General features: G+C 33.1%; 1 protein-coding gene across 1 annotated transcript; it reads right to left on the bottom strand.

Moving 5' to 3' along the window:
* Positions 1-11,550: 11,550 nt before the first annotated feature.
* Positions 11,551-20,482, bottom strand: LOC131948275 (fibrinogen-like protein A). Its single transcript, XM_059309810.1, has 4 exons — positions 20,440-20,482; positions 15,710-15,883; positions 12,526-12,669; positions 11,551-12,137 (listed from the first exon to the last, which is right to left on the bottom strand). Exons 1-4 carry the CDS (start codon positions 20,480-20,482, stop codon positions 11,551-11,553), a joined length of 948 nt encoding a protein of 315 aa, XP_059165793.1.
* Positions 20,483-22,284: the final 1,802 nt, after the last annotated feature.

Below are 22,284 nucleotides of genomic sequence, written 5' to 3'. Positions count from 1 at the left end.
AGCATCGAAGCAAGTGACTGAAACCTCTCGCATAGCACGACACATATGAACAACATTGTCCAGATATATATTTACATTGTTTAATTTTTCTCTAACCCGAAACACTTATACATATAAACAGCACGATCAAGTCATATTTCGTTTATATACAATATAAATTCTAGAATAGCTTTTAATTTACGAGATTTTTAATTACTTTTGAATTACAGATAAGTGTAATGTATCACTTCTATATTATTATATCAATCCACTATTTAATAACATATTCCATTAATCAATCAATAAGTTAATTAACTAATCATCCATACATCTAACCGTTTGTCAGTCAATCCATTTAACCATCTATTTATTTTCGCTTATATATTCCGTAATGTAGAGAGAAAAAAATTCAAATGACAATAAACGAGTTTGCACTACCAACTGTTTTATGTTTGAGTATTATTTTGGCATATTTGTGTAGTCTGTTGATCTTTAGAATTAGACCTGGCTCTAGGGGAGTGTGAGTTCATCGAGGGTAGCATACTTATTGCTTGAAACCATTGTTACATGAATTCCCTTTTCTTCGGCAATATGTTAAGAAGTAGAGTATTTAACTTAACCGTCTACTATTCTTCGAAATGCAAGAACTAGTGCTGGTAAATTCTGCAATATAGAATCTACTGCTGTATTACTAGAAGCCCATCTTGTATCACTAAGTCGTTTCAGTGTTAATGAAAATGATTATATGTTGTTGCGTTGTTCTTCTTTCAATATAGAAAGACGAGGTAGACTTCCGGTAAAAAATGTATAGATGCTTCCCAGAACTCCAATAAATAGCGGTGTTTGAATAATAGTTGAAACGGTTCCATGACAAATGATCTCAGGACTAATGATCTCAGACAAAATATCTCAGACAAAATATCTCACGGACAAATGATCTCAGGACAAATGATCTCAGGACAAATGATCTCAAGAACAAATGATCTCACGGACAAAAGATACCATGGACAAAATATATCAGGACAAATGATACCATGGACAAATGATCTCAAACAAAATATCTCAGACAAAATATCTCACAGCGAATTTATAAAATAGACTGGCTTAAACGTTATGGAAATTCTGAGGTCTTTTGTAGGCAATGAAATTATGTCAAACTGCTCGAGCGTAGGTCGAACAAGGAGTATTTTAATAAGCTGCTGTCAGGCAAACCTAATTCCAAATCTATCTGGACTGCCATAAATCAAATAATTAGAAAAAAAAGCACATGTAATACAGCTGGACATTGCCAGATATCTGCTGATGACTTTAACAATCATTTTATATCATCTGTAGCGCTCAACACAGATTCTGATTACACAATCAGTGAGGAGCTTAAAATTTTTTGTGATTCTGCTCAGCGTGGTAGGACAGAGCTGATCATTCCGCTTCTCACTGTTCATGAAGTATATGATAGCCTAAGATCTCTTAAACCGTCTTCAACAACTTCGTTTGATGATATTTCTAATAATGTATTGAAGATTTCAGCTCCAATAATTTCCGAAGTTTTAACCTATGTCTATAACCTATGTATTGCCAAGCATTGTTACCCGACACATTTTAAGCATGCTAAGGTTATACCACTACACAAAAAAGGTAACATCCAAGATGCTAATAACTACAGGCCAATTTCTATACTTTCTTCCCTCTCCAAGCCACTAGAAATACATATAAACAAATGCATGTCAAACTACCTAGAAGCTTTTCCATAGTAATCAGTCTGGATTTAGAAAGTTTCATTCTTGTCACACTGCTCTGATTAAGATGAACGAAAACTGGCTTAAAAATATTAACAAAAACCTACTCTGTGGCTCGTTGTTCGTCGATTTCAGAAAAGCCTTTGATTCTATTGATCACACCATACTTCTTAAAAAACTAATTCCATACAAATTCCAGGACTTTACAGTTAGGTTACTTCACTCCTTTTTATCTAACCGATCTCAACGCGTGTTTCACCTTAATACCATCTCTTCACAGAAATATATCAATATAGGGGTTCCACGGGGCTCAATCTTAGGTCCTTTACTTTTTTCTTTATACATTAATGATCTTCCATTACACATTGACGCTGGTCAGTGCGAGATGTTCGCTGATGATACTTCTTTACATGTCTTTGCAGACAGTGCTGGGTCATTCAGTTACAAACTTCAAACGTGTGCCAATCAGCTTGCTACTTGGGCAAAATTTAACAAACATTAAACATTACTATAGACAATTCAAACATTGAACAGGTAGATAGTTACAAATGCCTAGGATTGTTTATAGATCACAACCTCACTTGGTCCGACCATATTCATTTTCTAAGAATGTCCTTATTAAAGACAACCTTTCAATTAGCAAGGATAAAAAACTTTCTCAACTATAGGAGCAGGCTGGTTTTTTATGAGGCTTTTATTCAATCCAGGTTGGATTATGCCTCTGTAGTGTGGAGCGGCAGCTTTATAACTAAGCAGCGTCCTCTTCTTTCTTTACAAAAAAGGGCTATAAAACTGGTTACTGGCTTGTCTAGTAGTCTGGATTCTTTTCTTACAACTAAAATACTTCCATTAAATAAAAAGAAAATATATACTAAATCAATTTTCTTATATAAAATATTCCACGAAACAGCCCCCTCTTACTTATCAGATCTATTTTCTTTTAACATAAAATTAAATCGTCGTCTTAATTTACCATTCCCATATTCAACTTTTTTCCAAAAACATAGCTTCGCCTACTCTGGTTCTAATTTGTGGAACAATCTTCCTAATAAAATAAAGCTATCTAGATCTGAAAATATATTCAAATCTAAACTAAAACTAAAATTATTTAATGACCTAACTGACTCATTGTAACATTTCTCATTCATCTATTATATTCTCTTTTTTATCTCATTATGTATGATAACTATGTAACATTGTTTATTTATTCCACATTTTTAGTGCTATGTTACTGCTATGTGTTATTGAATTGTTTTATTTGTTTAAACGGCCAATGTGAAAAAAAGGCCTTTGTGCCTACAATTGTAACCGTTGTTTGAATAAATTTGAGTAATCGTAATCAGTATCGCCCAAACTGTAAGAATACTACTACTTCATCATGATGACGTTGTTTAACTTTGTCAAAATTTCCCCACCGCTACGCAGTTTGCCCATAAGTAAATTTAAATAGAGGTGTCACAGTATTTGTATTTGTTTCTGTATTGTAATTTTTAAAAAATCAATCACACTATTCAAACTGTATATATAAAGTAATTATGTGTGAAGTTTTAAGTATAGCATTTTCTAATTCAATTATTCGTAAACAAATACATAATACATTATTCCGTGGATTTAAACTTAACACCCCTCTTGTCAAGTGGTACCACCCGTAGATGTTTTTTAAACATTGCATTGCATCGTAATGGTGATTTTTAGAACGGCAAACTGATGCAGCTGTTAATACGTGTTGTAAACGTAGATAGTACTAGACTAGTACAATAATGCTTAATGGTTGCATGAAAAGAAATCTTGTGATTTACAAAGATGTGCCGAACAAAAATATAAACTTTGAGTTTAAAAGTTTTCCAAAAAGGCGCCACTTTGCTGAAAATGGCCAGAGGGGGAGCGGCCGCTCCCCGTGCTCCCCCCTGTGTACACTACTGCAGTGAGTTGTAAAACGTCGAGATTTGCAAAAATCTCGATTTTTTAAAATTTATTTTGCAAGATTAGAAGACTTTCTCTATACTTCGTATATACTAGAAAGTAAAAAAATGTCGAAATTGCTAATTTTTATTTTCAAAAGCAAAAAATATTTTGTCAATTTGAAGAAAATATTTTTATTACTATACATTAAAAGAAAACACCAATTACAAGTAAAGCATATAATGTAATGTAAAAAATAGAATATGTTCAAGGTTTTCCACAACGGTTAAAATTTGTTTTTTTTTAAATTCATCATATATTTGCAGAAACAATTTTCTTTTCACTACCATAATTTTCTAGTAGTATATCAACCCAGCCCACCTACCAGCTATACATGACAGACCTATTGTGAGAGCGATCAATTTTTTTAAGACGTCACTTTTAATTTATTTACACTCAAAGTTTGAATTAATTTTATGAAATAAAAAATATTTAGTGCTCTATTGTTTGTACTTATGTCTGCACATGCATATATTTATTCTTAGTGTTTCAATAAATTATACAGAATGCATTAAAATTGGAGTTTTCTAGCAATATTACACCACTCTGACCACAATAATATTTGGTAGTACGTAAAAATTGCCCGAAACACATACCCGAGATTTAAAAATATAATTTTCGTAATCAAGTTTTTAAAATTTGAATCAGAAAATCTGCTATATAATTAATGTACACTCTAGGTTAAAGCGATGTACAATATAAACAGCATCAAAATGTAGCATTACACATATGAAGTTGGTACTTTAATTAATAAACATAAATGGCTTAGTTTTTCAGTTGATAATAATTTGCTTAAATTATGTAAAAAAAATAGTGAAAGTTTACATTGCAAGGCTAGATAGGGCCTTCTATACCAAGAGAATAAAATTATATTAAAAATATTCACAAAATAGGTATTACACAATTTTCGAAAATATAATATAACTGTTCCCATACAATTTTTATATATAAAATTTCAATGGATTTAATAATGGCATACAGTGAATTGTTTAGAAATAATACAATTCGACCAAAAACAACTACGTCTTACACTACAAATGCAGGTGCTATACATTTAACAAAATATATTTTCCTCATATATTACTCATATGGAAATGAAGATTAGAGTATATAAGTATGCCATGATCAACACATGTTGATTGTATGCATTTGAAAAAAAAATAAACAACACTTATATTGTCTTGCCATTAGGCTAGATTGCTGTTTAAAAAAAAATTTCCTAGTTTATAGTGCTCAATAGCCCCATATATAATTAGCAATTTTGGTTTTTTGAGTCAAATAAACATTTTTTAAACAAACAGTAACAAGCATCGGCCTTACAAGACCGCAACGTCAATGTTAACAAAAAAATCGGAATAGCACAATTTATCTTAAGCATACTACATTAAAGTTTTGTAAAAAAATGAAATAGTATTTTTTTTAATAATTGATTAGTTACGGGGATCTGACTTTGCCTTTTCTAGTATAAAGTATTTTTATTTTAATCAATGAATTTTCTTTACGTTTATCGAAACAAGAAAGATATTTTACAATTAGAATTATGTTCAATTAAATATACTATTCTCTGGATCAAAAATCTATAGACTTGCATATATATTTTATTGTGCTTAGCAGATGTCGATCTATTATATCTTTGTTCTGTAGTTTTATACCCACTGAGGATTGTCTTAAACACTAGTTATAGCTCTGTAAAAGTGTCTTTGTTGAAGTAACATCAAGATTAGTTAAAGTGTATAAAGTATAAAACATCACGATTAGTGAAATAATATAAGTTATACAATTTATCAAGGTTAGTAAGGGAATGTGCGCGTTTTTTTTTCATTTTTATCATTGTAAGATCTAAAGCCTTTTAAATACTTTTATCATGTTTGGCACATGAAAGTAAGTATTAAGCAGCAGAAAAAGTGTTGAAAACAATTTTGGTTGTCATAGAAACCCAAAAAGAAAACCTCCGCCATTATGAGTTGTTCGATAAAAATGCTAAGACTTTTTTTTAAATTTATGCATCTATAGCAATTAAATTTAAACTGCTTATATTTCAGTATATATTAAAATTTTTGTCACTAAAATTTTCTTAAGCGACTATTAAGAATTTTACAAGGTCTAAAAATTCGTTCCTTTTTTAGTATTCAAAGGTTCAAAATTTGCATATTAATTACCAAATACTTTTTTAAGACAAAAGTTTTAGTTTTTGCATGAAATTCAATTACTGAAAATGTGGTGGATATTGTTCAATAAATAAAAAAGAAGTAGGCTTTTTAGTGTTAAAAACCTTCAAACTGAGAAAAACAGCCAAAAGTAACAAAAAGTAGGCAACGAAAATATCATATCTGTGTAAACTGCAAAGCCAATTGTAAGCTTTGAGTGTTCCCGAGATCATGAAAATTTACTTTGGTGTTTTTTCTTTGGTGAACAAAGACGGCTGTAAAAAAATAAAATCCTTACATAAGAACATGCTAAAGTTAGCTAACGTGTCACAAGCAGTATTAAATGTCGACACGTGTGACTTCCGTGTGATGAAGTACATTCTTAATGAAGCAGGTAAAAAATCAACTGACAAAGTTGAGTATGACAACCAGAGAAATAATTTTGTTAAAATTAAAACAGTCCGAATCTTAAATAGAAATGGATAGCTACAGAAAAAAGCCAGGAAAACACCGAACCTACAGTACTGTGTAAATGTGTCCTGAATGTTTATTATCAAAAAATGTAAATACGTAAACCTGTCAATCAGGACTTAGGGTTCGTGGACTAATACAATTATAAAATATACTAACTGCATACTCATGCTCCGCCACGGTGAATCTTTTTTAAATGTACCACTTGGGAACAGAACAAAACTAAACACAAACGCAAACACAAACTCAAACACAACGCAAACTAAAAAACAAACACAACACAAACTTAAACACAACGTAAACTCAAAAACAAACAACACAAACGCAACACGCAAACACAAACACAAAAGAAAACGCAAACACAACGCAAGCTTAAATGTAAACACAAAAGCACAAACGAAAACGCAAACGCTCAGAGTTTACAGCGTTGCGCGCAAATGGGGGTCCCCATATTGGGGCGGATATTCATTTAGCGCCCCGTGCTGCGCGCGGGTGTTGGTAGCACTTTGGAGCGAGTATGGATATTCCCAAAAATTAAATTAAGGTAAAACAATTTAGGGCCGATGCTCTCACTAACGTCCGCCCAGACTCGCGTCGTCATCTAAACCGCCGCCGAACAACCTGTTTTTCAGGGCGTCCGCGTCCAGGGAGAGACTTCCACATGGTTCCAAATTCTATAGCGATGACCGACTGACACACTACCAGCCCGCTTATACTATAGATTTTCCTTCAATTATAATCTGTTTTGCAACACGTTGTTAATTTATAAACAATGAAAACCCAGAGATAACATTTTAATTTATATAGATAATTCCTACATTGAATTTAATTTACAATGAGATTTAAAATTTTAAAAATTATGAAAGCATAACGTGCCTTACCAAAAAGCAGAAAATTTATCTTTTTACATTCATTTTTAAACTCACAAATGTATGGTATTTACTATATTTCCTTTAAAGATAACTGTCCATCTATATACCACTAAAACTCAAATTTGTTTACATGTTTGAATATTTATTTTTTGTTTATTTTTTTGTTTGTCCGCTTGGCTACAGGAGAGAACCTGCACTATGTGTAGAGATTTAAAATAGTATGTAGGTAGAGAATAATTTTTGTTTTTCAGACAGACTGTAAATCACAAATTTATCTACAGAAGTTAATAAATTTATTGATTTATTCATTGGTAAATTAATCACATTAATTATAAACGTTCTGAACAATGTCTTTACTTAGAAAGTATAGTGACGTCACATGATTTATTTACTTTTTACTTAAAACAATTGCGGCTTCCATCGAAGATTGTGTTGCCCAATCCAATGTTTAACGCGTTCTAAAGCTAATTTTTCGGCTATAACTTTAACAATACGTCCGTTTGCTGTTTTACATTACATTTTTCTAGCTCTACAATCTAAAGACAAAGATCATCTGTCCCAGAATCTTGGTCGAACCGAATAATTATTGTTTATTGAGTTTCTTTATTAAACTATTTTAGTCCTTAAATACTTGATATACATCTTTGCTTTTAAACTTCACGGATCATCTAATTTAAGAATACAAGTGATTTATATATCTAGATCTAGATTTAATCTAGATCTATATCAAGAGTTAAGGCAAAATATAGACTTAATCAAACCAGTCGTAGAATCTAGATAATTCTATCTGAATCTAGATAATAATGAGTTTCTATGCTAAACTATTTCAGACCTTCATTTTTTTATATTAATCTGTGTTTGTTAGCTATGGAATAGTCTAATTTAAGATACAATTTAATTTGAAAGTTACTAGATCTAGATCTAGATAGGGCATATGCGCGTAAATCAAGTTGCATAAGGAGACACAAAGTATTAAACTATACCACAATAATACTTCAATGACGTCACGAGTCCAGATAGCTAAGTTGTTAGTGTAATAGGCTTTCATGCAGGTGGCACGGGTTAAATTTTTTTTACATGTGAATGATAAAGTTGCCTATATGAACTTGGCGGGATACATGGCAGGTGAAGTTAAGTTCATCTGTTTCTTTGTCCTAGCATATGAAGGGATATTGTGGTCAGAGACATGTTCGGCCGCAATCGTTTTTTAAACGATAAAAACATGTTGCCTGAGACTTGGTGGGACACTGGGCAGGTAAAGTAGAGTTACGTAGGTCACCTGTGACGTCAGTATTTGAAAGGGATAGTGTGGTCAGACCTATGCTCAGCCGAAATCGGTGTTTTTAAAAGATAATAAACAGGGAGTGATCTCCCCTAAACTTTCTCGAATATTCTAATATATAACAACAGGGGATGGAAACTCGGGCTATAGACATGATTTTTAAGGGGATAGGCTCCCGAAAAAAACGGAGAAAAAAACTTTTTAAGTAATACGCCTTTTTCATTTATTTGCCTATGTATAAGTTAGGGTACTTAAGGAAAAATATTTGGACGTACCAGGGACTCTTCTGAAAATATGGTTGCCATGGAAACGGCGGCCATCTTGGAAAAAACTACCTTTTGTGGAGTTCTAAAATTTCCTAAAGTAACATATAAACCGCCCATATAATCATTGATCCTTATTGTACTAACACCAATAGAGTCAGCTGGCTAATTTCTGTAACCAAAAAACAGCTAGAAATATTTTTTTTTAATTTTCAAAAAAAATGTGTGGTGAAATTCCATTGAATTTAGCATTATTTTCATTGGAATTTCGTCACACCAAATTTTGAAAATTAAAAAAAAATATTTCTAGAGTGGTTTCTGTTACAAAAACTAGCCAGCTGACTCTATTAGCGTTAGTACAAGAAGGATCAATGGTTATATAGCCGATATTTATGTTAGTTTATGAAATTTTAGAACTCTAGAAAATGATGTTTTTTTCAAGATGGCCGCCGTTGCCATGGCAACCATATTTTCAAAAAAGTCCCTGATGCATGGAAATATTTTCCTTCAAGTACCCTAAGTTGGATATACACAAATGAATCAATAAAAGGTTTTACTTAAGAAGTTGGTTTTTTCTGGAGCCTACCCCCTTAATCTATTTTAAATACTTAAAGTTTTTAAAATAGAATAAAATCTCGTAGAAAAAAAATTGCACACCAATTGAATGCCAAATAAAAAAGGGCATAATAATCCGCAATATTATTAGTACTTTATAAATTTTCATGCGTTTTTCGAGAAATCGGAAATAGCGTAAATTACTACTGCCGGTCAACGGACATTGACAGAAAGAAGTAAAACATTAGATATTATACTTACATGTGAAATTTCATTTATCTATCTCAAATAGTGTTCAAGTTATTGGTTTGTGAAAAATTCAAAGTAGGAAAAGTACCACTTTCGGTTGTAGGAAATCGCTCAAAAGTTGTTCAAGATCTACGATTTTGATAAAATACTTATATATGAAATTTCATCAACCAACCTGTAACGGTACTCAAGTTATCATGTTTACACACACATTGACACACACACACACACACACAGACACACAGACATACGGACAAGATTGCAAAATTATGTTTTTCCGTATCAGTGAGGTGTAAAAGGTCGAGATTTGCAAAAAGATCGATTTTTTTTGCACGAATACAAGACTTTCTCTATACTTCGTATATACGAGAAAGTAAAAAACGTCTCTTTGAATGTGGGGGTCTGGTTAGTTTTGTGATGATAAGTGACAGACGTAAAAACATTTATGGATGACCCCAGAAACCAAAAGTTATCTAACTAGATAACAGGTAGTCTAGTCTATTATAACAGTTTCGCTCTTTTGTCTGACTGCCTGTCTGTCAGGGACGATCTATTGAAAACACAAGGAAATTCAAAAGACGCATAGTAAACAATCGTAGAGCATCTAGAAAACTTATAAAACGAAACGAAATATTTTCTAAACCCAAAAAAATACACACTATAACATGAGGTCATTGATTACAGAGTAATCAAAGAATTACAAAATTTAAAGCCAAAAATAATACAAAATACAAATAGGTAATTAATACGTAATATTAAAGACACTGACATTATCGTATTAAATTATTTGTCTCATATTAATTTTGGTCTGCATGCAGATATTCTTTCAGGCATCTCTTTAGGTGAGTGATAAAGCCCCAACCTCCTAGAACGTGTACGCCACCCCACCCTCAAACGAAATAGAATTGATATAGAAAATATATACTTTACTAGTGCCAGCCCCCTTACCCGGATAATTTAATCCGCATCCGCATAAAATATATTGTGCCCCCCCCCCCCCCCCCCCAGGAGAAGTCTCTATGATTTAGGTTTAGCGGAGCGATTTTAGGAAACGGGTCTTTAGATTATAGATATCGGGTCAACCTTTAGTTTTTGTGCGACAAGTGTTTCTTCCAGTGTTTTTTCTCGCCGGGAAAAGGAGGTACTGACATTTATTTTAGGGGAATCGCACTACATTTTTCAGGGAGGGAGATGGACACTGGTAAACCATAAATTTTCTATAGACATTTTATTTCGTTCGACGGTGCGGTAGAAAAGTTGCCTGAAAGAAACTCTAAATGCGACTTTTGTTAAGTTTGAGTTTATATTTATGGTTCAGGGGATATGGCTTCGACTATATTTAGAATCAATATGCAGTAACTACGAATATATTAAGGTTATCTAATATAGTTCTGTGGTATTGTCTACATTTATCGTCTAACCAAAAATAGAATTGAGTCATGGTTGAATAAAAAATAAAATTAAAAATTAAAAGCTTAAAACTAGATACAATATTCATAACGTAATTGACAATAAAGGCAAAAAAATTAAGCGCTTAGCTTAATTGTCTAAGTTGTAAAAGTACATGTTAGATAAAGAAAACAAATACCGGAAAAGTGATTTATATAGTGAGTGTTTAAATTAGGAAACAGTTTTAGGTTATTTGGCGTTTTATTTAAGGGGGAAGGCTCCGGTAAAAAAAACTTTTTTAATACTTGTTAGAAAACAGTTATTTCTTTACAGCTTTATTAAGATACATCCGCATATGCATTTCCACAAAAAAAAGTGATGGAAAAATCTTGGTATCTATGACAACGGCGGCCATCTTGAAAAATTAACCCCTTCGTAGGTTTTCCACCATTCATAAAATATTACATTTTAAGCCCAATAAACAATCAATTCATAATCTTCTTCCATATTTTGGGACAATCAGCTAACAATTTTAAGTGCATATCTTCAAACTAATTTTTTATGAATTTTCAAAATTTGTCCATTTTCAAAACACTAGTTTTAATGCCCCAAAATTCCCCAAAGTTAAGAGAGATTATTTAAACTTTATAAAGTATATCTAAATTTCATTTCACTGAACGTTGCGTTGTAGTTTGGTAGCCAGTTGATACCCCTGGACCCCAAATATCCCCAAATACCGTTGAGACTAGAGCTATAACAAGCGTTGTGCCACCACGCCGCTTTGTGATAAGATGCACAGTTACCGCTGTACTTATCATTATCCCGGTCAAACGTTGAAAATTTCATACCATTGTGTTCAGCTAGCTTGTCCCCGGCATTTCCTGTGTAGCCTCCAACATATAGCCTGTAGCCGTCTGTCTCGCTAGAAATGTTGAAGCTGGAATACTTGGCGAAATAATTTGTTCCATTGAAGATCATATCCACTCTCAGTTCTGTTCTGTTTTTTGTCGTTAAGAGATAAATGTTCTCATTACCCAGGTAAAAATTACCTGAATTGAAATCGCCAAACCCACTTTTGTATTCGGTCCAGTTCCTGTAAAAATCTACTGTCCCAGAAACACGTCTTTGGAAAATGGTCCATCCTCCACCGTCTGTCACTGTGTCACACATGACCTGACGTCCAGAATGTAGGGTCACCACAGGTCGGGGGGTACAGCTACCTACTTCTAGGTCTAATAAAAAAATTACAAAATTTAGGTTGTCATTTTATTTTTTATTAGGCTTTAAGCATTGCGCGTTGTTGGCAGAAATAAATCAAAGGTCAACAGACCATAAATGTAGTGGTTAGTGCCATTAAAACGCTGGCTTAAGAAATAAAATAATCCCTTTTATTTGGTACGTTTTAAACAGCAGATTTAATGTGAACAGAATAATAGAGAAGTTTGTTCGGTATTCAACAAGTAAGTAAAAAACGACAATATGCTCAAAGTGAGAAGGTATAGTAGCAAATTAGCTGCTTTAAAAAAAACACATGATTTTTAAAATGTAATAAATAATAAAAGATCGTATACACACAAATGTAATTTATCAGTAATGGCAAAATATTATGACGTTACAAACCTGTACAAAACAAGAAATCTGTATAGGAGATGGAACCATCAGACTGGACTGTAAAGTTTCTGGTTGTGTTACAGAACTTTCCACTAGAGAAAAGTTGTCCCTGAACTTTTTGTTGAAAAGCATTAAGGGAGACTACCCAGGAACCTGTAACATCGTATTAACATTGAGGTATAAAGTTAATGTATTGACATCAATGATAACTGCATAATTTGGCGTCAATTATATATATATATATATATATATATATATATATATATATATATATATATATATATATATATATATATATATATATATATATATAAAATTAAGCTTAGTGTTAGGGTTAGATTTAGGGTTAGGATTAGGGATAAGGTTAGGCTTAGGATTAGTGCAAGGGTTAGTGTAAGGGTCACAGTAAGGGTCACGGTCAGGGTTACGGTTAGTGTTAGGGTCATGTTTAGGCTTAAACCAATGCATAGGGCTTAGGTGAAATCTTAGGCTTAGGCGTTTTCTTAAGGTTAGGATTAAGAGTATATTTATAGAGTTGCAATTTGAGTCAGGATTCTTGAAATTGGGGGAGGAGGAGAAATTGACAAGGGGGTAATTGACAGGGGCAATCGCTCAGGAGGGGTAATCTCGAAGAGAGGGGGTGAAATGTTCGAAGTGTAAATGCCGGGACTAATGTCCTAGATATTCTATGACATCTGAAAGTCATATCTGTGTGTACCAGTTATGAAGATCCTAATATGTGATGCTTGTTATGTCCAGAAACTTCAAATTATTGTTTAAAGAAGCAACACTTTACACTCTGTGTGTGTTTGTTACCGTTTGTAACCATAATTAGAATCTTAACGACAATATCAAATGAGAAAAAAATTATAGCCTTAAGATGTGTAGTGTTAACATGTTAGGCATGTTGTCTTCTCTACTCAATGTTAACAATTGCTGAGTGTTATCCATATTTGTTTTGTTTTTAAACATGGTCTTAAAATTCAAGTGTCGGGCGGTAGGTAACATTTTTACAGAAATAGATAGTCCGATCACGTTTTTTTCTGTAGACCCGGCTAACAGCTAGGTAAAAAGCTCAGTAATTCAATTCAATAGCTATCTAAACCACACAACAAGGCGGATTTCTTAAGTTACGTAACTGTAACAATTGTGTGTGTCAAACATTTAGCAATATTCTACTTGAACATTAATTGTAAAAAGATTGTACTTCGGTCACAATGTTTATATAATAAATAGGCCTCTGTGAAAAAGTATTTGTAAAGGACAACGCCATGTGAGTTTAGGAAGTATATTACTTTTTGAATTAACCATAACCTCAACCAACCAAAACCAAAACACATATACATAAAATGCAAACATAACATAATCGCAAACACAAATGCAAACAAAAACAAAATGGCAAACAAACAAGCACACGCAAACGCAAATACAAATCAAAACACAAACGCAAACCTAAGCGCAAATAATAACTAAAAATAATGCAAATAAACGCAACTATAAGCACAAGCTTAAATGCACACATAAACGCAAAGTGCTCACAGTCTAGTCCGGGTCGCAAAATTGCATCATTCTAGAGCGCCGCTGGAACTGCCTGTTTCAACTTAGTAAACGCCTATAGTACCCCAACTTATTCATAGTATTTTACACTCAACAAACGTAGGCGCCATAGTCTGTCGCACTGTTTAAAACGAAATTATTCACCATAGCGCTCTCAGGGTAGCCCAGGGTGCCAAAGCGAACCTTGCCTGGACTATGGAGGACGCGCTTGATCACATTTAGTGAACGACTGTAATACTCCAAGCTTCTTAACTGTTACTGATTACAAACTATATTTAGTAAAAAGTACGTTCATTGTATAAAATAAATAAAAGGCAGTACTTAAAATACCTATCACACTGCACTCGATCAATGTAATTTTTTTTCCCAACACCAAAACAATGTAATAAATTGTTTTTTCCCCGAGGTAAATTGTTTATTTAAGGGAAGTTATTGTGTTTTACTAATTTATAAAGGGACTTAAATAGTGCTAAAGGATTAAACGTGGGTGCGTTCACCATCAAATTTCCAAAATTCGTGTGTTGTGTGCTTTTCGCTTAAATCATAAATCTGCCCGACCCACGTTTTTTGTCATCAAATGTATGAACAGTCATCACAATAACCTGCACAGCTCGAGGAAGCACAAAATCTACGAGCAGTCATTGGTAGATCCCCTAGTGTCGTAAGAAAAAATTATTTTCTACTTTTTAGTCCACAAGAAAAACGTGTTTTTTTTTAAAGTTTTTTTTAAGTATTTTATTTTCTCCTTTTTAGTCCGTTGCTACACATAAAAACGTGGTTTTTAAAAAGTTTTTTATATAGTTTATTTTCTACTTTATCTAATGACTTGATTAAGTATGACTTGACTAAGTGTTTTTGAATACATAACAATTTAGAGGATTTTTATCAAAATAAAAAGGATCAAAAGGTTTTTGAATGCTTTTAGGTAGTTGGCCCACCGTCCATCCCTCCTCGAACAGATTAACTGTCGATTCTCCACCCACCTTAAGCATTACACTGTAAAACATAAAAAAACGTGGTAATAAAAAAAGAATCCCACACCAAGTGAAACGTTTCTCTTTCAAACCTGACGGTCTATGAGGCAAGTTAAGTAGAGTTCACTTGTTTCTGTGACCTCGGCATATGAAGAGATAGTGTGGTCAGAACTATGCCCAGCCGCCTTTACTTTCACTAACAGGAGTTAGGTACCCATCAGAGTTGGGTGGACTCAGGGACGGTCTACTGACTTGAACTCGGATTCGAACTTGAGACTAACGGGTTAGCAGTCCAGCTCTCTACCGCTAGACCACTCCGTCCCACACCAAGTGAACGCCTAATAAAATGTGTATAAAAGTGCGGGATACTATTAGTACTTTATAAATTTATATGCGTTTTTGAGCAATCATGTCCTCAATTTCAGGGTCCTAGGGGCGTATTTTAATTAAGCTAATTTAGGTCTCTTTTTGCTAGTTTTTATGATTGAATCTGAAATTGTTAGGCGAAAATAGCCTGCATGCCGAATTTCAGATCTCTAGAGCAATCAGAAGTGGGCTAATTTTCGTTGTCAATTTTAACAACAAACAAACAAACGCGAAGCTAAGATAAGAAAAACGTGTTAAAACGTGCTAAAAACGTGTTAAAAAGTAATTTAACTAACCCAGTCTGCAATGTCTTGTGGTTTCATTGTATATGTAGCTGTAGCACGTTTTGTTGGAACTTATACAACTTGAGGCGCAGGCCATAAGACTGACTTGGTCAAACTCTTCACCGATGGGCATTGTGGTTAAATTTGTGTCTTTAACAGCGTTATATTCGGCTTCCCTTGTCAGGGCTGTAAAAGAGGAACACATTTTAAAATCGATTAATGTTTTATAATACAACTGATACCAGTTGCGTAGAGGAGGGGGGGGGGGGGGTTGCGGACCGCAGCGGGTGACTGACACAATTTTGGTGAATGACACCAATGCAAAAAAGCAAAATATATATATATATATATATATATATATATATATATATATATATATATATATATATATATATATATATATATATAATGATTACAACCGTTAAATACGATAATTTTTCAATTTAAATTAATAACTGTTCGCTTAAGGCTTCTAAATGCTTTTTCTATGTGGATTATATAATGCACTAATTGATGACACTGATCAACATGTAAACGGTGGGGGGTAGGGCGACAACAAATGCACCGTTTACAGAAATGGATTGGGTGAAACTTTTATTGGACAAATATCTATCACTAGACTACCCGTTATCATTAGATTACTGTGGGTTTCGGGGGTCATCCATAAATGACATCACGTCTGTCACTTATCACAAAATAAACAGACCCACATTCAAAGAGACGTTACACCTCAGACGTTTTTGTCTTTTAAAAACACCGATTTCGGCCCAGCATGTCTCTGACCACACTATCCTTTATATGCTGAGGGCAAAGAATCAGGTGAACTCTACTTCACCTGCATGTATCCCGCCAAGTTCGTTCCTATAGGCAACTTTTTCATTCATATCTAATAAATGAAAAAAAAATTACATAACCCGTGCCACTCGCAAGGTAACCTAATACACTGAGCTATCTAGGCTCGTATGAGGAACGTATTTAATGATATATTTTACTTTTGGAGAGTATTTCAATATCCATCAAATTATTATAAATTAAAGATTAATTAGGGCCTAGTAGGTCTACATATTTTTTTTGTTTGAACATCCTAGTTAGGCTAGTAGACCTGTTTGTCATTAGACTCATTAGTGGTTCAGTTGCTAGTTCAAAAGATAACCATTTATCTCCTCCAGCTAATGAATCAAATTCTATTTAGTGAATCTCCTAATCTTATATTCATCCAGTATATCATTATAGTTTTATGATTACTTTCTTTTTACATTTGTATGTTTAATTATTAAATTAATTTCCCCTATGATCTAGGCCAACAGAGTTTGTTGAAAACCCTGCAATTTGTCCACGATTCTAAATCATTTTCCCTACACAGAATTTTGTTTCACATAACAATATCTGGAGAAAATGATTGAAGAGTTAGTGACGAAGTAAAAGAATAAGGCAACATTTAATTCTGCTAAAAGGAGAATGACTTAATCATGCATCCTAGTTACTGAGTTTTTGTTATTTTACTCATTCGTTTTATTCTGTATAAAGCTAGAGTCTTATCTTGAATTTGTACACATTAAAAGTTATATATGGATTAAATGTGTTGTTGGTATCAGGAGTTCATTGAGTGTATCCCCTAGACGTTAAGTACGTGTCCTCGTTGACTGTTGTGCTAGCTACCATTTATAGGGCTTTAAGCCATCTGTGTATAACCATTTAAACGAACCCGGGTACGTTCGCCAGCTATCTGGCTGATAGAGTGGTGTTTCGTAATAACCCAAAGCGTTTGTAGAATTTTTTATAGCTTATACCTTACAATGACTTTGCATCTTAGTTTAAGGTTCAATAAACATTCAATGCAAAATGTGGGTTTTTTCCACTAAAATATTTTATGTTCTACTTTCCTTTATAGAATTTACATTTAGCAAGAGAAAACCTGAGAAATATGAAAACAGACAATATCATGGAAACAGAGCATTTATTTTTGTACGGGCACAATTATTAACAAGAAGAGATGAAAAGAGCTGAAGAGATGAATAAATCAATTATTATAGTTTTAGTGGTAGCAAAGTTTTTTTTTTTTTAAATACGTTGAAATATTTTGCCGGACGACAAATCTGGAAAATGAAAATGCTAGATAGCAGTTCCCAAAATGAAATGTGAATATGCTTACACAGTATAGAACTGTTGGGTGTGGTGTAGCCCATTTTTTGAAACAGCTTATTTTAGAAAATAAAAATGTTTTTACCTTTACGTATTTGACGCATTATGTTTGTATGACAATTTTTTACTTCATCATTTAATATGTACTTGCAAGTTTAATACTTTATTGCATATTTATATGTTAAATAAACGTGCATAAATTTAAACCAAATTGTGTTACTGCTTGTTAGGTTATGGATGAAATTTTTATTTTTTAAAAATTCTTTGTGTTTTTCTCAAAACATCAAACTTTACTTTTTAAATCACAACTCGTCTGTAGATTCTGCATGTATTTTCATGAAACTTAGCCTGAATATTCTTCTGACGTGTATAAACAACTTCTATACAGCATTTTAAAAAGATTTTCTTTCTGAAGATGTTGTGGACTAAAATGTGTTGTATTTGAGCAAATTTCAGTTTATTTTAACAGTCTATAATTTAAAAATTAAAAATAATTTTTTAAAACCCCTTTTTTTTTAAAAAAAGTACTTTATAGAAAGTTTCAGGCTAACATTACTCTACAAAATGCTTGCATTTCTGTGTGTTTACCTCTGTTAAGGGTCATTGTGAGGTAAGATTGGAATAGGTTAGAATAGTCTCTAATTTAGGGGAGAGTGCGTGTGTGAGTTGAGTTTACCCTACTAGTTGGTAGCGTTTAGGGCAAGGGCTACTCTGTAATGTGAATATTTGAGAGCAAATAAAAGTATTGAACCTGGACGTAACAACCTCTAGTGGTTGCTCAGCCTTAGCATTTTGAAACTGATAAACAAAAATTGAATATGGCGGACGTAACCATGGCAATCAAAAATATTTTTCTTTTTGAAAACCATTTTTAAAAATCTTATTGTTCACACGTTATATGGTTAAAGTTTCAGTTGATTTGCTTGACTAATAACAAAAAAGTGTTTTTCCAGTAGCCCCAAGCTTTGAATAAAACATTTTTAAAATGTTGTAATTACAAGCTTCAATAATTAACTAAAAAGGAAAAATAACTGATTTAAAAAAAATACTTCATAATACTCTACTAATAAAATAACTTTAAAGAAAAGGGTGGGTAGCTATAATATGTACACCTACTGGATTCTATTAATAATATTAAATTTAAAAAAAGTACTTAAATTTAGAAACGGTATATGTATTCTCTTAAATATATAGAAAAATCTGAACAGTTTACTTGTGGACAAAATGTTCTGATATTTAAAAAAAATTAATAACCCTTTTTTTCAACGTTTATTACTGACGGGACAAATAAAAGAAAATGGGGACACATGTAAAGAAGGACTACTATACACATTTTCAGACCCTCACTCGTCGTGGTCGAGTCGGTAAAACTCATGGTTGCTAAACCGAAAAGTCTCTAGTTCGAACCCTCGGGCAGATGAGGCTCGTTAGCTGGGGACAGCCACTGTTCTAGGAGAGACAACTCCAAAATTAAACAACTGCTGCCTTGTAGTTTGTTCTTGGTTGAACAAAGGCTATAAAAGCAAATCCAAAAAGAAAAGTAGGATGAAATCGGAGTCAATGGCCTCAATGGCGCATAACCAGTTGACACGTAACGCTTAGTTGTGTTTGAGGCGTGGTCGAGTCGGCAAAAAGCTCTTGGTTGATAAATTTGAACAAAAGTCTCGAGTGCAAACGCACTGGCAGATAAATCGCGATCCCCTTCAACGCTAATAATTAAGAACGAAGAAGAAGAAGAAAGAGCGACCGACACTTTTTATATTCATTTAAATAGTGGAGTATTATAATAAGTTGAAATAAAATCATTTATTTTATCCTTAATATTGGATATAGAATTGTCCGAAATGTCGATCTAGACAGATAGGATTAAGACCAACAGATAGAGGAATCAAGTTGAATAAAAGCTTGTAACAAAATTTAAAAAAAAAGCGTTTTAATAATAGACTAAAAAATAAAAAAATGTTTTTCTTTAAATATATAATAATACACTGCTGCTTTTATTATCTTTGCTTTTTCCTTATATAAACCACCCATGTCTCGTTCATGTGATGAGGTGGGGTGGGGTGTGAGAAACCAATCTTAACAGCGTCAGATTTAGATGGCTACTAAAATATCTGAACAATCATATACAAATATACTTATTCAAAATTATATTTCAGGATGTTACAGAGATGTTATGGCAATAACATTTTTCAGAGTGAACCTTAAGTGTTTGTAAATCATCTAACTCCATTCATGCCTACGACACTGCTTTGTGCACTCTTGCTTCAATGATTTATTACTTCGGAACTTGTCTGAAACGTTCTACGCCACAACAATATTGAATCTACTATTACATCAACAGGACGACGTTAGAATAACAGGATTATCTTACATTGAAGTCGTTTCTGTATGAGCAGATTTTCCTACATGCTTATGCTTGTTTATACTGGCCCCAAAGTGTTCAAGTCAAATAAGAACTCCAACACCGAGAGGCGTAACAATTACAGCTTACTTATTAAAATATTACTTTGGGCTATTATAAAAAATGCGACTTACTTTGTGTGTTGATGCACTGGGCTATGATAATACACTCCGCTATTATAACAATAACATCTTACCTTGTATGCTGATAAACTGCACAATTATAACCAATATGGTCATCATTACTGTGGGGCAGGTCTTTTAAATACTTTTATTCAATCAAGTAACTTTTTTCTTTCTCGGATCATGAAGAAAAATGCATAATTATTCATTGAATTGTAGTAGGTACATTACATAAAAATAAGCAATAACTTACTTAATAGACGTAAACATTTAGTATAATGTGGTATTCCTAATCAATAACATACTAATTAAATTGATGGATTGCAACATCCAATATCTGATCAACAATAAAATATAAGCAATTATTATTATATTATATGGACAATTTGAAACATCTAGAAATGTATTCAGCAGATTTTAAAGAGTATCTGCATGTTAAGCACAAACAATACTTTTATTTAGATTTTCGTGCACTTTGCACAAAATTATAACAAAAGATATTTATATAAATTAAAGTATTTGCAATTCTTAAAGTTAGAAATGTAAGTTGCTTCAAAGAGGTTCTTACCTAAACAGACTGGCTTGTCTGCCGCACAAGTTAATTCTGAGCTGTTAGATAGAGGTAGTAATGTGTTTGATTTGGTGGGAAAAGATTGACAAAAAAGGAGTAGGGATGTGACGTACTAATACATTATTGTTATATTGATGGACGTGTTTGTTTAACATAGTTATATATTCTTTTAAATTGTGACGAGTTAAAACAACTTGAATAAAACATACATAACCTATTCTTCTCACGAGTGAATAGATAAGGGCAACCTAAACAAATAGGAGACAATACGAACGTTGATATGTACATTAACACAAGATACCGCATGATCAACATAACAGAAATCGTAATTATGTAAACTTGCATGTGTTTCTACATGGTTTTTATGTAAATAGTAGATCTAATTTATAAATGTGCTTCTGACTTTTTGGCTGTCAAAACGTTGAAACCGTTTTGTCATTCAAAAAATATACACCTAGTAATAATCACGAATAATTGTTTTTTTTTTAATTACGCTGCTGATGTCGAGAGCGATGACGTTTTTTTTTTTTACCAACTGTTGCAGACCGGACTATGATGTTGCCGTCCGGTTGCTTAGTCGCCGACCGAATACGTTGCTGACACTGGCTTGGGCACTAGCCAATAAGGCCGTCGTTGGCTAGGGGTATTTAATTATTCTACCCGAGTCAGCTACAGTAAAATGTACAACGGGAAAAATATACAATTATATTTGTATACACAAATATACAAATATATTTGAATATACAAATATAAAAATCTACGGGACTAAAATAAAAAACCCTTGCATGGTTTGACAAAAGAACACAAAACCCTAGACCTTATTCAAACTATAAACTTAACACAACCAATCAAAACTAAAACACAAACTCAAATACAAAAGCATACACAAACCCAACCCCAAACAAACAGAAAAACAAACACAGAAAAACAAACACACGCCAAAGCCCGGGGCGCCAAAATAACACCCTGTCAGGCAGGGGCAGAACTACAGTGCCGCCAGACCCCGCAATGCGGGGGGGGGGGGGGGAGGCAGGCCGTTTAGGGGCCCACAGCCGACATAATCAATTTATTTAGAGTTAAAAAAAATAATTTTCTTGCATTTTTGACTTGATGGTTGTTTTGTCAAAAAGAATAGTTTAGCTGAGGTTTGATTACCTTTATTGTATAGACACCATCCCGAGTCTTCTTTCTCCTACAATAAACGCACGCTGTTGTCGACAAAATTCTTTTAAAAATAGATGAAAGTCCATCGCGTGAGAGGCCGATAGATATAAAGACGACTTTTTCTTCTATATAGCATTGACTAGGTGCCCTCAATCCATTGTGATTTTATAATGTAAAATGTTCG

This window comes from Physella acuta, unplaced genomic scaffold, assembly GCF_028476545.2.
Source record: "Physella acuta isolate Inbredline_101_S28 unplaced genomic scaffold, ASM2847654v3 ptg000635l, whole genome shotgun sequence".
Taxonomy (NCBI): Eukaryota; Metazoa; Mollusca; class Gastropoda; family Physidae; genus Physella; species Physella acuta.
Note: the sequence above shows the minus strand (reverse complement) of the source record. Positions and strands in the feature narration are given on the sequence as shown.

Coding starts and splice junctions, on each gene's coding strand:
- LOC131948275 (XM_059309810.1), bottom strand. CDS start 20,482: ATGACCATATTGGTTATAATTGTGCAGTTTATCAGCATACAAG. Junction 15,884..20,439: donor GCAGTTTATCAGCATACAAG/GTAAGATGTTAT, acceptor CCTCTTTTACAG/CCCTGACAAGGGAAGCCGAA. Junction 12,138..12,525: donor AGATTTCTTGTTTTGTACAG/GTTTGTAACGTC, acceptor TTTTTTTATTAG/ACCTAGAAGTAGGTAGCTGT.